Here is a 12,360-nt window from a genome sequence, read left to right on the forward strand (position 1 = left end):
AGGCCTGCCATCCTCAGGCAGGGAAGCTGCCCACACAGTCTCCTTCAATCTGCTCATACCTCATTTCTTTATTTTTTTTTTTCCGGAACAAAGATCAGTCTAAACAGTCCATAGGTCAAGAAAAAGTATCCCTGGAGAATCCAGCTAAATTCCTACTTCCTGCCAGTTACTCTCTTGGCTCAGGTTTGAGTTTGCCAAATACAGAATTTCGGGTCCTCATTCTGCAACTGAAATTTATAGTTCAGAAAAGGGGTTGACTTTTGCCCACTTGCTTATTCTTATTTTTAGTTAGAACCCAACTTTTCCAGTATTCATGTCCCAATTCACTGAACAAGGAACATCTATTTACTGCAAAAAGTAATCAGATTACTCTTAACTAGTTGTGGTGCCCTCTTGAGTTGTTTAAGGGACAAGTCTACAAAGGAATGAATGAATGAAATCAGGCCACACTCAGGCTCATTAATGCAGACACATATATCTTGTTCAAGGTGTTATACTAATAGATTATACGGGATTACAAGGATGGCAATAATTTTAGGAGGAAAGATGAGGAGAGAATTACCAAAAAGAAGAAATGGAACCACAGGGAAGTCAACAAAGTGGGTTAGAAGAGAATCAAATGTGAGTTCAGTGTGTTGGAAATAAGTGTTCTGAGTGGAAACTCCCCAAGTGCACAGAGACATACACACAATTAGGCACTCTGGCTTTCTGAGGACACTAGTGTCCCCCTTCTCTTCTACCTTCTACAATGGAGAGAAATCAGGACACCACCACAGGGCTGCCAGCAACAAAGCACACCCTGGCTCTGGCACTGCCTCCTCCGCAGGCATCCCAAGAGCCCAGTTTGGCCAGGCTCTGGGCTCTCTTTTGCCTAAAATACGTAGTGGAGTCTTTAAATCCGACATGAGTGTATTGTTCCTGAGAACGGGTTTGTATTCATTCATTCATTCATTCATTCATTCCAGAGCCTTCACAGCAGTCCAGGTACTTTGGGACTCCCCAGAGACACTACCCTCCTGAATAATGGAGTGAGATATTTACTTCTTTCTCCCTCATTTCCAAGCTCCTGGGCGCTTAGAAGGCTGTACTCAGACTAATCTAAGCCTGTGCGTGGCACCGAGTACACTTTTGGAGAAGGAAAGCTAAATGAATGAAGTCAGACTTTGGGCCAGTCTCCCCTGGTTACTCGCCGCCGTGAGCTCCTGGTGTGCCTGAATTTTTGTTATTTACGAAGAAAAAGTTTAAGTAAAAAAGCAACAACAACAACAAAAACCCAAGCACAAAACTTTATCAGTCCCAGGAATCGAGCTCCGCAGGAGGACGCGGGCACACATACTGCACCGAACATCTCACACACACACACACACACACACACACACACAACTCACGCGGACATTCCTTCTTTCACGCTCCAGCTCGTTCTTTTTACTCCTACTTCCCTTTCCCTCCTCTCCCGGATCAAGCGTTAATCTGCGAATCTCTGACCGAAAAAAAAAAAAAAAATAGGTGGGTGGGGGGATCCCGAAGTAGCAGAGTGAAGGAGGAGGAGGTGGAGAAAGGCGGGGAGGAGGAGGAGGAGCCCAGCGAACCAGTCAGAGGGACTGGTGGCTCCAGCGAGTGTACAGCCCTGGGGGGAGCAGCCGCTCTAGGCTGGGAACCCATCAGCCTGTCCCCCACCTCCCCACCCCAGCCCCCGCCCAGCGTCTCCCGCGCCAGCCCGATTTGCCGGCCCGCGCCCAGGGGCCTGCTACACCCTGAGCTGGGGCCGCCGCTCAGGGTAGCTAGGGCCAGGGGCGCCACTTGTGGTGAGCCCGACGCGCCGCCAGGCTGGTCCCCAACTCCCGGGATGCCGTTCTACAGGCGCACGGTGGTGCCCAGGCGCCTGTGCCCGCGCAACCCGCCGCAGCCGCTGACGGAGCTCCGAGACGTGAGCCACCTGGCCGCACTCAGCCTCCTCCGGCAGCTTGCTGACCTCTGTGGCCACTCTCTGGCTCTGCTCGAGGACCTCGAGGGGCACCTGCTGGCCCTGGGGCGCCGCACCGACAGCCTAGTCCTGCGCACCGTGCGCCTCCGTCGCCGCCTTCCCTGCCGCCTGCTTGGCCCTGAGGACGACCAGGACCAGCTAGGTAACAGCGCTCGGGCAGCTATCGGCCCCGCGACTACCCCGCCTTTGGGGGCGCCCGTGAGCACCCGCTCAGCGCTCACCCCTCCCCCTCCCTCTCCGCTCCACCCCTTCCCTCCTTTCCCTTCCCCTCAGGGAGTGAGGGGATCCTGTTTCTCTGACTCCCCACCCGCTGCTCTCCCGCTGGAACTTCCTGCTCTTGGACCCTGCCGCGCCGTCCTGAGTGGACTTGTGCCCTCGGGGCTCCCGGCCCTGGGGTTGGCCGCCGCCTCCTAGGGAAGTGGGGGAGGAAGGCGGAGGTGGGAGTCAGTGGGTCCTGGACAGCTTCAGCGCCGCCCCCAGGCCCGAGGCGCCCTCCTCTTCGTGGCGTCGTGAACCAAATGGCCGCGCTGCTGGCGTCTGCCTCAGTCCAGGAGCCCAGCTACTTCCGAAAGCGCGCCCCTGTCGCCGGCCACTTACGCGACCGCAGGAGACTGGCGGCTCTGCCTACCAGTTTTAAACCTGTGCAACTTCGCGCCTGAGTGTGATCGTGGCTCGCACTCAGAGGAGTGTCTTGAGCACCCACCCGCCTTCTTCTCCCTGCGAGTTTGGGTTGCTGCACCAGGAGTGGCGAAAAAAGGGTGGGAGGAGAGACTGGCCCTGGTTTCGCTGATCCCCTACCCACAGGTTTTCTTGACAGAACCGTTTAAAGCAACTGTCATCAGTTTCATGAGTGTTTTAGGAATCAGCCATGCCTGAGAAATCGAGTGGTACCCTGGCTGAGTGCGCAGGACCTCTGAGAGGAAAGGAGAGCAATGCTAGTCCTTGTCCTTTACTGTTTTGGACCCTAACACTTTGTATGAGGAATCTTCTCTCCATGGAAATGCCGAGATCCCTTAGAGTGTGGCCTTTTGCTGAAAGCAAGGGGACTGAATGTACTGGAAATGCTGACCACACAGCTGGGCATGCCAAGTATCCGGGCCAACTGGCGCCACTAGAAAGTTAGGGGAGAAGAGTAGTGTGGCCAGAAAGTTTCAAATGGGGGGGTGGTGCAGAAGATGGCTACTGACTGACTTTTGAGTGCAAGCCTCTAGCTGTCTTAGGAAAGAATTGCCTGGGTCATTCCCTGTCCATTTCAGACTCCATCTGGTCCTTGCACCTTCCAGTAAGACAAGAGTCAGAGGCCCTGGCACTCCTCTTCAAAAAGGTATCTGACCTCTGAGGTAGAGGGAGGAGGGCACTGGTGTTGAAAAAAGAACCAGGTCCTGTGGGAAAAAGAAGGTGGAAGATACAGATGACTGCCAGATGGAATGTAGACATGGGACCAGAAACCTCTGCATGGCAGGGGACCAAGAAAGCTGGGGCCCTAGGTCTGGTTAGTTTTCAGTTAACAAAGAGGGTAAGAAGGTCATTGTTGATTTTTTTTTTTTTTGCTGGGGTCCCACTGACTACCAGGATTAGTTTAGGAGAAATCTGATAAGTCAGCTTGGGGCGTAGTTTTCAAAATCCCCACACAGCTTGCAGAGAGCCACCTACTGAGTTTAGCAGGTTAAGTTAAGGACAGGGAGGAGGCTCTGTCCTTCCAACTTGTACCTTTCTGCCCGCTAACTGGACAGCCTTTTCCACACGAGTGAAGGCCTGGCTTCTCCTAGTCACCTTGGGATCTAACCCTTTCCAGTGATCTGCTGGGATAGAAAAGAGATAGCTTTATGCAGTAGTTATATTTTAAAGGAAAAGAGCAATTCTTAGGATAAATTGCATTGGTTTGATTTCTTTGAAGTTTGCAAGAACTGAGAGAGCAGCCACCTCTCATCTCTGGTATGGACACTTGCCTTTGAGAATGTACTTGTCTCTGGGCTCAGAGGCACTGAGCGGTCTGCTGCATACATGGAACATGGCTACCTTAATTTGGCCAGAAGTTCTGTTTTTCCATTTTCTGGTCTAACGCCCTACCCCAGACTCCCCTTGAGGTTTCCACTGCACACTTTTCTCCTCAGGATCTTTGAGTGTGTAGCAATGATCTGAGCATAAATGCCAAATGCAGAGAGTTGGGAACATAATCAGTGTACCATCTGGCCACTACTTTGTCACTCCGGCATAAGCTTCAACAAGGTTTTCAGCAGGCTGTATATTATATTGGACCCCAAATAAATACCCAAATTTTTTAAACCATTGTCAGGTCTTGTCCTTTTTTCTTCCCTGTGTCTTTCCCTCCTAGCACCCCTGCTCCTTTAATGACTGTTTTGCTGGTAGTCAGCACTCCCAGCCAGCATTTTACCCTATATATATCATCCTCTATCTGGCTGATGTCCCTCAAATTCTTTCTGTACCTAATTCTTCAACCATGGATGTAGAAAAAAACCTGAGAAGGAGAGAGGAAGGTTTGGAAGCAACGTGGCCAGAGTTTATGACACCTGACAGGCCAGCAGCTTGTAGCATCCCTGCAGGGACAGCTTGGTTGCCACCTACAGACTGAGTAATGGCAAGTCAGGCTGGCCCATAGCCTTCAGGCTTCTGATGACCAGACTGCAGGCTGGCCTGGGGCCCTGACAGACAGAAGGGGATGACAAGGAGAGGAGAAGGAGAGAGACAGAGGAAGAGAAAGTTGATCCTAAAGGAGTCCAAAGTGCCCCTCTACACAATCAGGGTTCATGCCCCCACCATCTTCAAAGTTACCAGAGGTAGGACTTGGGCTGGGCTAGTTGCCTGGCAACATCCTCTCCTCCACAGAAGGCTATTCTTTGGTATCTTGAACCCCTTTGAGGCTGCCCTAGAAGATCATAACTGGTATGGGGTGGGGGTGGGGTGGTAGGAGGAGAGGTTGTGCGACAGGACTGCATTGTATTCCTCTGGTTGTAGATCTGTGGCAGTTGCCAAATCCTTGTCATGGCCCTTCTTATAACTTGAAGTTTTCTAATATTTGGCTTTGCATGTGACCCGTTTTATTGCATTTGTGTCCTGTACTTTGTACTCATCAACTCAAGAGTAGCATGGTCAAAACCAGTGGGAAATAGCTCCCCACCTGAATCCATATGCTGAGTCAATCCAAGCTTTCCAATTTCTCCCTTGGAGATCTATTTAATGTTTGTAGGTGCTTAGATGATAATTACAAATGCAATCAGACCATTGGCCTACAGGTATAATATCTCCTGTATGAGCAAGGAAGTCAATGAAGCACTAGACAACTCTAGGTATGTTTAATAACACTGGGGAATGATCATGCTACCTTAGCCCATGAATTTGCTGTGGGAAAGATGCTCTGTTCCTCTTGCAATTATTTTGGCTTGAAAACATCCAGTTGGGATCAATGGTGGAAACTCCTTCTTCATCTTTATGTCAAATTCCTGTCTCTTGATTTTCCAACTTTGTGGCAACTCTGGCTCCAAATCTTAAAGGACATCTGGTTTATTTATGTTTAAATCATAACTCCAGTGAAAGGGGAGACTATTGTAAATCTACATGGAGGTGAAAAAATGAAAGCTGCACCTCTAGACTGCGACCAGTTTACCATTTTAGATGAAGTGTCCTAGACCCTAAATCCGACCATCATTGCTCCTGAGGAGGGGACATGGCCTGCTTGAATTGGATGGAGCAGGAGGAATTTGGGGGACTTGGAACAGGCACTATACTATGTCAGGGCTCACTTTATCTCTGTCTTACGCTAGAGACCCTTGAGGCAGTGGCTTGACAGAATGGGGAGGGGGAGCAGGCCCATTTTCTTTCAAATACCATTGAAATTCCAGGTCTGTTTCGTGGTAGTTCCATGTGTTGAAACATATTCCCAGGAAATTTGGACACCAAAATGTCCACTAGAATATCCTCCACTTTAGAAACAAGAAATTTAATCTTTTTTAAAAAGGTTATATTTATTTATTTTTTAGAGAGAGGGGAAGAGAGGGAGAAAGAGAGGGAGAGAAACATCAATGTGTAGTTGCCTCTCGCACACCTCCAGCTAGGGAACTGGCCTGCAACCCAGGCATGTGCCCTGACTAGGAATCGAACTGGTGACCCTTTGGTTTGCAGTCTGGCACTCAATCCACTGAGCCACAGCAGCCAGGGCTAATCTTCTTTTTTAGACACATGAATGGCTAAAATGATAAAAGTGTCAGGATGACAGAATAGTAGAGTAATAGGAAAAGATTCAAGTTTGGTTAGTTGGCTCAACTTTGACCTTTATGAAGTTGATTAGCTGTCAAGAGGAGAGTGATGAATTTAAATAATCTGTCCCTGTATTTCTGTGGCTTGGCCAAAACTCTTGACTAATGAGTCCCAGAAAAAGGAAGGGACTTGTCCAAAGGCACACAGCTGGATAAAGATCTTTAGTAGCCCCGAGGGCTACAAAGATTATAGTGCCTTTCCATACGTAATTGCAAATGAAAGCAATATTAAACCTTCAAATAAAATGTTATTTTTTTTTGAATTACTCAAAGTTCCACATGTACATTGAAATTAAAATCGCTTCTTACTAGATTCTTTAATTGTCTCTCTGTTTTGTACTCCTGTTTTTGGTAGACTAGGTGAATACTCAATATGTCTGTTGGGGAATGTGGCACTGGCTAGGTCACATAGCAGGTCAGTGGCAGGAGGCCTTGAACTAGAAATCAGGCCTTCTGACATCCACAGTGGTGCTCTGCCCTCTGCAGTGATGCTATGTTCAAAGTCAGGTATTCATTGAGAGTCAGTGCCCTGGCATGTTTTTCTAGCTGGGACTTATCCAAGATGAGAAATGATTCCTGCTACTTTTGGGAACTGTGGGATGCTCTGAAGTACAGGGTCACTGTGATTTCTGCAGCTGGGACTTGGGGAGTGAGCTGGAGGTGGAGGGGAAGAAGGAAGATCAACCATAGAGAATAGATGTGAGGCAACAAGCTCCCTTATTAAAACAAAACACAATCTCCTTTAAGTATTTAGTGGGAACTAGTTTTGAGAAAATAATCTTCAGGTGGGAAGGGGTGGCTGGGCAAATGAGTTCATTCTCTGGAGGTTACCTTTCCACTGGAGTATTTCAGTCATAATCCTTCTGTCATCTTTATACAAGGTCTGTCCAGAAAAAAACCCAGCTATTGTTAATATAACAGGAATAGTTTGCACGACATTGATGTAATGTGGTAGCCAAGGAGAGTGGACTGGAATGCGCATGCGTGAACAATGACACCTTCACTGTACTAATCAGTGGGGGTGGTAGATGCCACTGAGTGAGCATGTGTACTGTGTGACCGTTGCATTCAAAATGACTGAGCTAGTAGAGCAACAAATCTGCATCAAACTTTGTGTTAAACTTGAACATTCCTCCACGGGAACTTATGGATGATTCAGAAGGCTACAGCTATGGGCAACTGGCGATTGGCAGCTTCATCACGACAACACTCTCTCATGCATCACATCTTGTGCAGAGATTTTTGGTAAAACATCAAACCACCCAGGTGACTCAGCCTCCCTACAGCCAAGATTAGGAGCCCTGCGACTTCTGGCTTTTCCCAAAACTAAAATCACCTTTGAAAGGGAAAAGACTTCAGACAGTTGATGAAATTTAGGAAAATACAATGGGGTAGCTGATGGTGATTGGGAGAACTATGTGAGATCTAAAGGTGCCTACTTTGAAGGGGACTGAGGCATCATTGTCCTCTGTATGATGTTTCTTGTATCTTGTATCTTTTTCAATAAATGTTTATTTTTTTAGTATTACATGGCTGGGTATTTTCTGGACAGACCTCGTATCTGCTTGTCTAGCCTCATAGCTTTTAATTCAATTGTGGACATGCCTTGTCACACAACCACACTCTGGCCGTTTTCTGTTATAGCAGAGCCTGGTTGGTGTTTTCAGAGGCACTTTTAATTAAAAAAATCAAGGAGAATGAGAAAGTAAAATTATTACCAAAAATCTGCTTTGCATATACATTTCAAAGTATGGATTTATTATTCAAAGCTTAAGTAACTTAACTGGCTTCCAAGCTTTGTTGCTCTATACAGCAGTCCCTTGCTATATCGCAGTTCACTTATCGCGGCCTCACTATATCGCGGGATTTTAAAAAACACTATATTTAATTATTTATCGCTGATTTTTCACTATGTTGCGGGATTTTGTGGTACTGTATACATATGTTGTTAAAGTTACATAGGTTTAAGAGTGTAGAATATGTTTAAGAACATAAGTAGTGTATATAAAAGTGTGGAAAAGGTTAATAAGGGAGTGGGAAAGGTTAATAAGGGACTGAGAATGGTTTATAAGTGTGTGGTTTATAAAGCCTTAAAATATATATAAATACTAAAATAAATATAAAGTTCCTACTTCGCGGATTTTCACCTATCGCGGGGTGGGGGTGGGGGGGTCTACAACGTAATACCCGTGATAAGTGAGGGAATGCTGTATAGCCTTACTTAGGGCCTCAAATTACCTTATTTTCAGATCATTACTTTCTAGCGTTGAAGAGAGGGTAAAACTTTGTCTGGACTCTGTCTCTTTACACCCTCTCACCCTTGTGCTGGATACTAGAGACCAGAGGTAAATAAGACCTAATCTCTTTCCTCAAAGGGCTCACAGTCTACAGTGGTGGGGGAGAGCTGATAACCAGAACCAGGCCCTCGGTCCAGACCCTAGAGGCTTTTCCATTCAGTCTGGTTTGGGTTCTGTGGATAGGATTTGGACTTTTAGAATCCTCTATAGTAAAAACAGAAATACGAACAGTGACAGAATGCTACTGTGAATTCAGTGATGTGATTACATGAATTTGTAGATTTGAAATTGATGACCTTATCTTCACACATAGGTAGGGTAGTGCTTAGTAGATGGACAGTGCTTGGTGGATCTGCAGACTCACAGACTTCTTGTGATAACTCCATGGTCCTCTGGAATCCTCTACTTTCAGTGGGAACCACTAGCCTTACTTTCTTGATTTCAGTTATCATCTCTTCCCTGCTCCGCAGAATTCCATGATTTCACTTAGATGAGCCTTCACTAAATATTTTAAGTTAGAGTCTTAATGGACAAGGCTATGTTAATAATACAACAAATAGGAGTTGTATTGACTAAGCATTTGCACAAGCAGGCTTGCTGCAAAGTGCTTTGTGTGTGAGGCAGGGGGTCTGATCGTGTGCAATACCACTAGACCTCTGTCCTTTAACTTGGAAGGGTTGAGCCATTGGACAGCATTCTGTCCCTTCTGTTCTTCTTCTCTTCCTCCCTCTGTCTCTTTCTAAAATGTAAGCTCCTCAATTGAATGTAAGCTTCTTAAGGGCAGAGACTTTTTCTATTTTACTACTGTATCTCCAGCCCCTAAAATAGTGCTTGGCACCTAACAGGCACTTAGTAAATGCTTATTAAGTGAAATTCCTCCCTTCTTACTAGCCATCATACATTTATTGAGCATCTGACTCTGGGCCTGGCCCTGTGCTGGTTTCTGGGGATATAGACAGTCCAGTGAGGAGAGCATCGAATCATTGTACTGCTGTGGAGGCAAGCCTGGGAGTCAAGGGGAAGGCAGAGGGGGTATACCTGACTCAGCCTGGAGGCTTGGAAAAACTTCCAGGAGCATGTGTTGTCTGAGTTTTGAAGGATGGTCTTGAGCCGACCAGTTGAAGAAGGAGGGGGAAGGAATTCCTGGCTCAGGAAGTAGCCTGTACAAGGCCTGACTAGTGTGGGGGAGGAACTAACTCAAGTGATTGAGGAGGAGAGGGCGCAAGGGCCTTCTGACTCAGAATGAGCCCTCCGGGTGGACGTGGGGTGGGGAGGCCTTTACATCCTGTTTGCTGGCTAAAGAGGTGGATACTGGAGAGCCTTGGAAAGGTTAAAATGAAGTCGTAATAGTAACTTCATATTTTCTTGATCCACATTCAAGTTTTCATTATCCTTGGTCAGATGAAACCTGGGTGACCTCGGCCCCTCCCTGCTTTGCAGAGCCAGGTCCTGGGCCCTTCCAAGAAGTCCAGGCCAGGAGGGCCTCTAAGCCCCACAATGAGAAAGAAAGAGGGAAAGAAAGCAAGAGTCTACCTGCCTGTATGTCCCTGGCCGTGTGGATCCAGTTGTACTGCAAAGCTAAATATATTATTCATGCCCCTGCTCTTTTATGAGTGGGGATATTTGCCTGTCTCTTTTATTTTTTTCTTTCTGCATAGCATAGATTCTTAAGAATGGTCTGTAATTCATCTAGGGGAAAATCAGAAAAATATTTTTTCTTTGGAAAATGGACTCAAAGAAGAGATGAGTTTTAAAAATGATTCAGCTGTTTTGTTTTAACTGAAATCACTTGCTTCTGAGAACAGGGTAATTAACTGCCTGGCAATTTATAGTCTGATTCCCAGGATCTGCAAAATAGCCAAACTCATATTATCTTTCCCAACGATCAAGCCCTTAGGGGAGTGAGGTCTTCATAAACAGGCCTTGGCTTTCTCTGCTCCTGCAAGAGGCTGTGTGTCACAGTTGTCAGCAACAGTGGTGTTGTTATATATTGTTCACCATGACCCAGTAATTCCACTTCCAGGATCTTATGCTAAAGAAATATCATCTATTGTGGGGGGAAATGTTTGAGGATGCTCACTGCATTTTTTGTTATTTATATTAACCAAAAAATGAAAATAACCTAAACACTCAATAATAGGGGTGTGGCTATATAAATTTTGACAGGTCTGTGTGATAGAATACTATACAGATAAGAAAATTCATGCTCCAAACAAATATATAAGGATGTGTGGAAATGCACAAAATAATGCTAAGTGAAAAACGAGGGTATAACACTGCATGTAATACAATATTATCCAAAATAAAGCACACACACATAAAACAAAACCCTGGAGGGGTGTATGTCCAGATATTAACAATGGTTCTCTCAGGGCAATAACAATGGTAACAATTGATAGCAAAGATAACTAGGATAACAATAGTTATCTTTATGGGATTATGTGAGTGGGTTTTCTTTCTTATACCTTTCTGTATTTTTCAAAATTTCCTAAATGAACATGTATTACTTTTTTCTTTTTTAACTGTATTTTATTGATTACACTATTACAGATGTCCCAATTTTTTCCCCTCTGTCCCACTCCGCCCAGTACCCCCCTTTCCTCCAACAGCCCCCCGCCAGTTCATGCCCATGGGTCATGAATATAAGTTCTTTGGCTTCTCCATTTCCTTTATTATTCTTAACATCCCCCTGTCTATTTTGTACCTACCAATTATGCTTCTTGATCCCTGTACCTTTTCCGCCTTCCCTCCTTTCCCGTCCCAGCTGATAACCCTCCAAATGATCCCCAGACCTATGATTCTGTTCTTATTCTGGTTGTTTGCTTAGTTTGTTTTTGTTTTATTTTATTTTTTTTAGATTCGGTTGTTGATAGTTGTGAGTTTGAACATGTATTACTTTTAATAAATAAACAAAAAAAAACAATGAATAATATGTTAAGGAGGAACATTTTGTGAATTAGAAGAAGAAGCTGTGGTTGAAGTCTCACTTGCCCAGCATTTATTGGTGGCCTCATGTCTCTGAGCTGCAGTCCCTTTCCTGTAAAAAGGGGTTAGGTTAATGCTATCCAGTTCAGAGGGCTGTTGAGAAGATCCAAAATAATGTATGTAAAATGCCTGGCCCATATGGTCATGCACACAATCACTAAATACTGAGAAGATGAAATTCCACGAAGCCTTTAGAAATCTCTAGATAAGGGTTCTGTAAAGGTGAAGTTATAATAAGAATGTTTCCTAGACATCTCTGAATTGCAGGCACTGTTCCCTTCTCCAGAACATGTAAAGAATGCCTGCATACCCGCAGAGGACCAGCATCTACCTTTAGAGGCTGTCATCTCATCTCTCCCAACCCGAGGATTTTTCTTTCCTTTGACTCCGCCCTTCATTCTCCACCACCGACATCTGTTCACTGCCTCGCCAACCAAGGGGGAAAACATTCTTTGGAACTGAAGCCGCGGCACTACCGGGAGTCCTGGCAGCTATGAGATGTTTATTGTCACAGGGAATATGTGGTGCTGGCTGACCACAGCACCCGCCATGCTGGGACGCCATGGAGGGGCTTTAATGAAGCAGCACGGGAGAGATGCAGGCCGCACAGCTAGGCAGCGTCCCCTGCCTTCGGGCAGAGCTTTTGTCCAAGTATCCTGCTGGCTCTCTGTTCACCTCTTCCCTCAGGTTGTCTGCGTGGCTCCTGGCTTCGCTCACCAGTTTTACAGAACTAGCTTGGTTCTGGGATGAAGAAACACCTTCATCTCATGAAACTTACAGGGCCTAAGGCTGTTTCAGGGACACATTTGGCAGTTTGCCT

General features: G+C 46.0%; 1 protein-coding gene across 1 annotated transcript in view; it reads left to right on the top strand.

Annotated features, from left to right (window-relative positions):
- The first annotated feature begins 1,609 nt into the window (after positions 1-1,609).
- LOC149990528 (NHS-like protein 2) overlaps positions 1,610-12,360 on the top strand; it is a 97,893-nt gene continuing 87,142 nt past the window's right edge. The window contains exon 1 of the mRNA XM_090264707.1: positions 1,610-2,126. Coding sequence (XP_090120833.1) covers positions 1,847-2,126 — 280 coding nt within the window. The 5' untranslated portion in view covers positions 1,610-1,846. The remainder of the gene's footprint in view (positions 2,127-12,360) is intronic.

The sequence above is a fragment of the Furipterus horrens genome, unplaced genomic scaffold, assembly GCF_987537825.1.
Source record: "Furipterus horrens unplaced genomic scaffold, mFurHor1.1.pri manual_scaffold_17, whole genome shotgun sequence".
NCBI lineage: Eukaryota > Metazoa > Chordata > Mammalia > Chiroptera > Furipteridae > Furipterus > Furipterus horrens.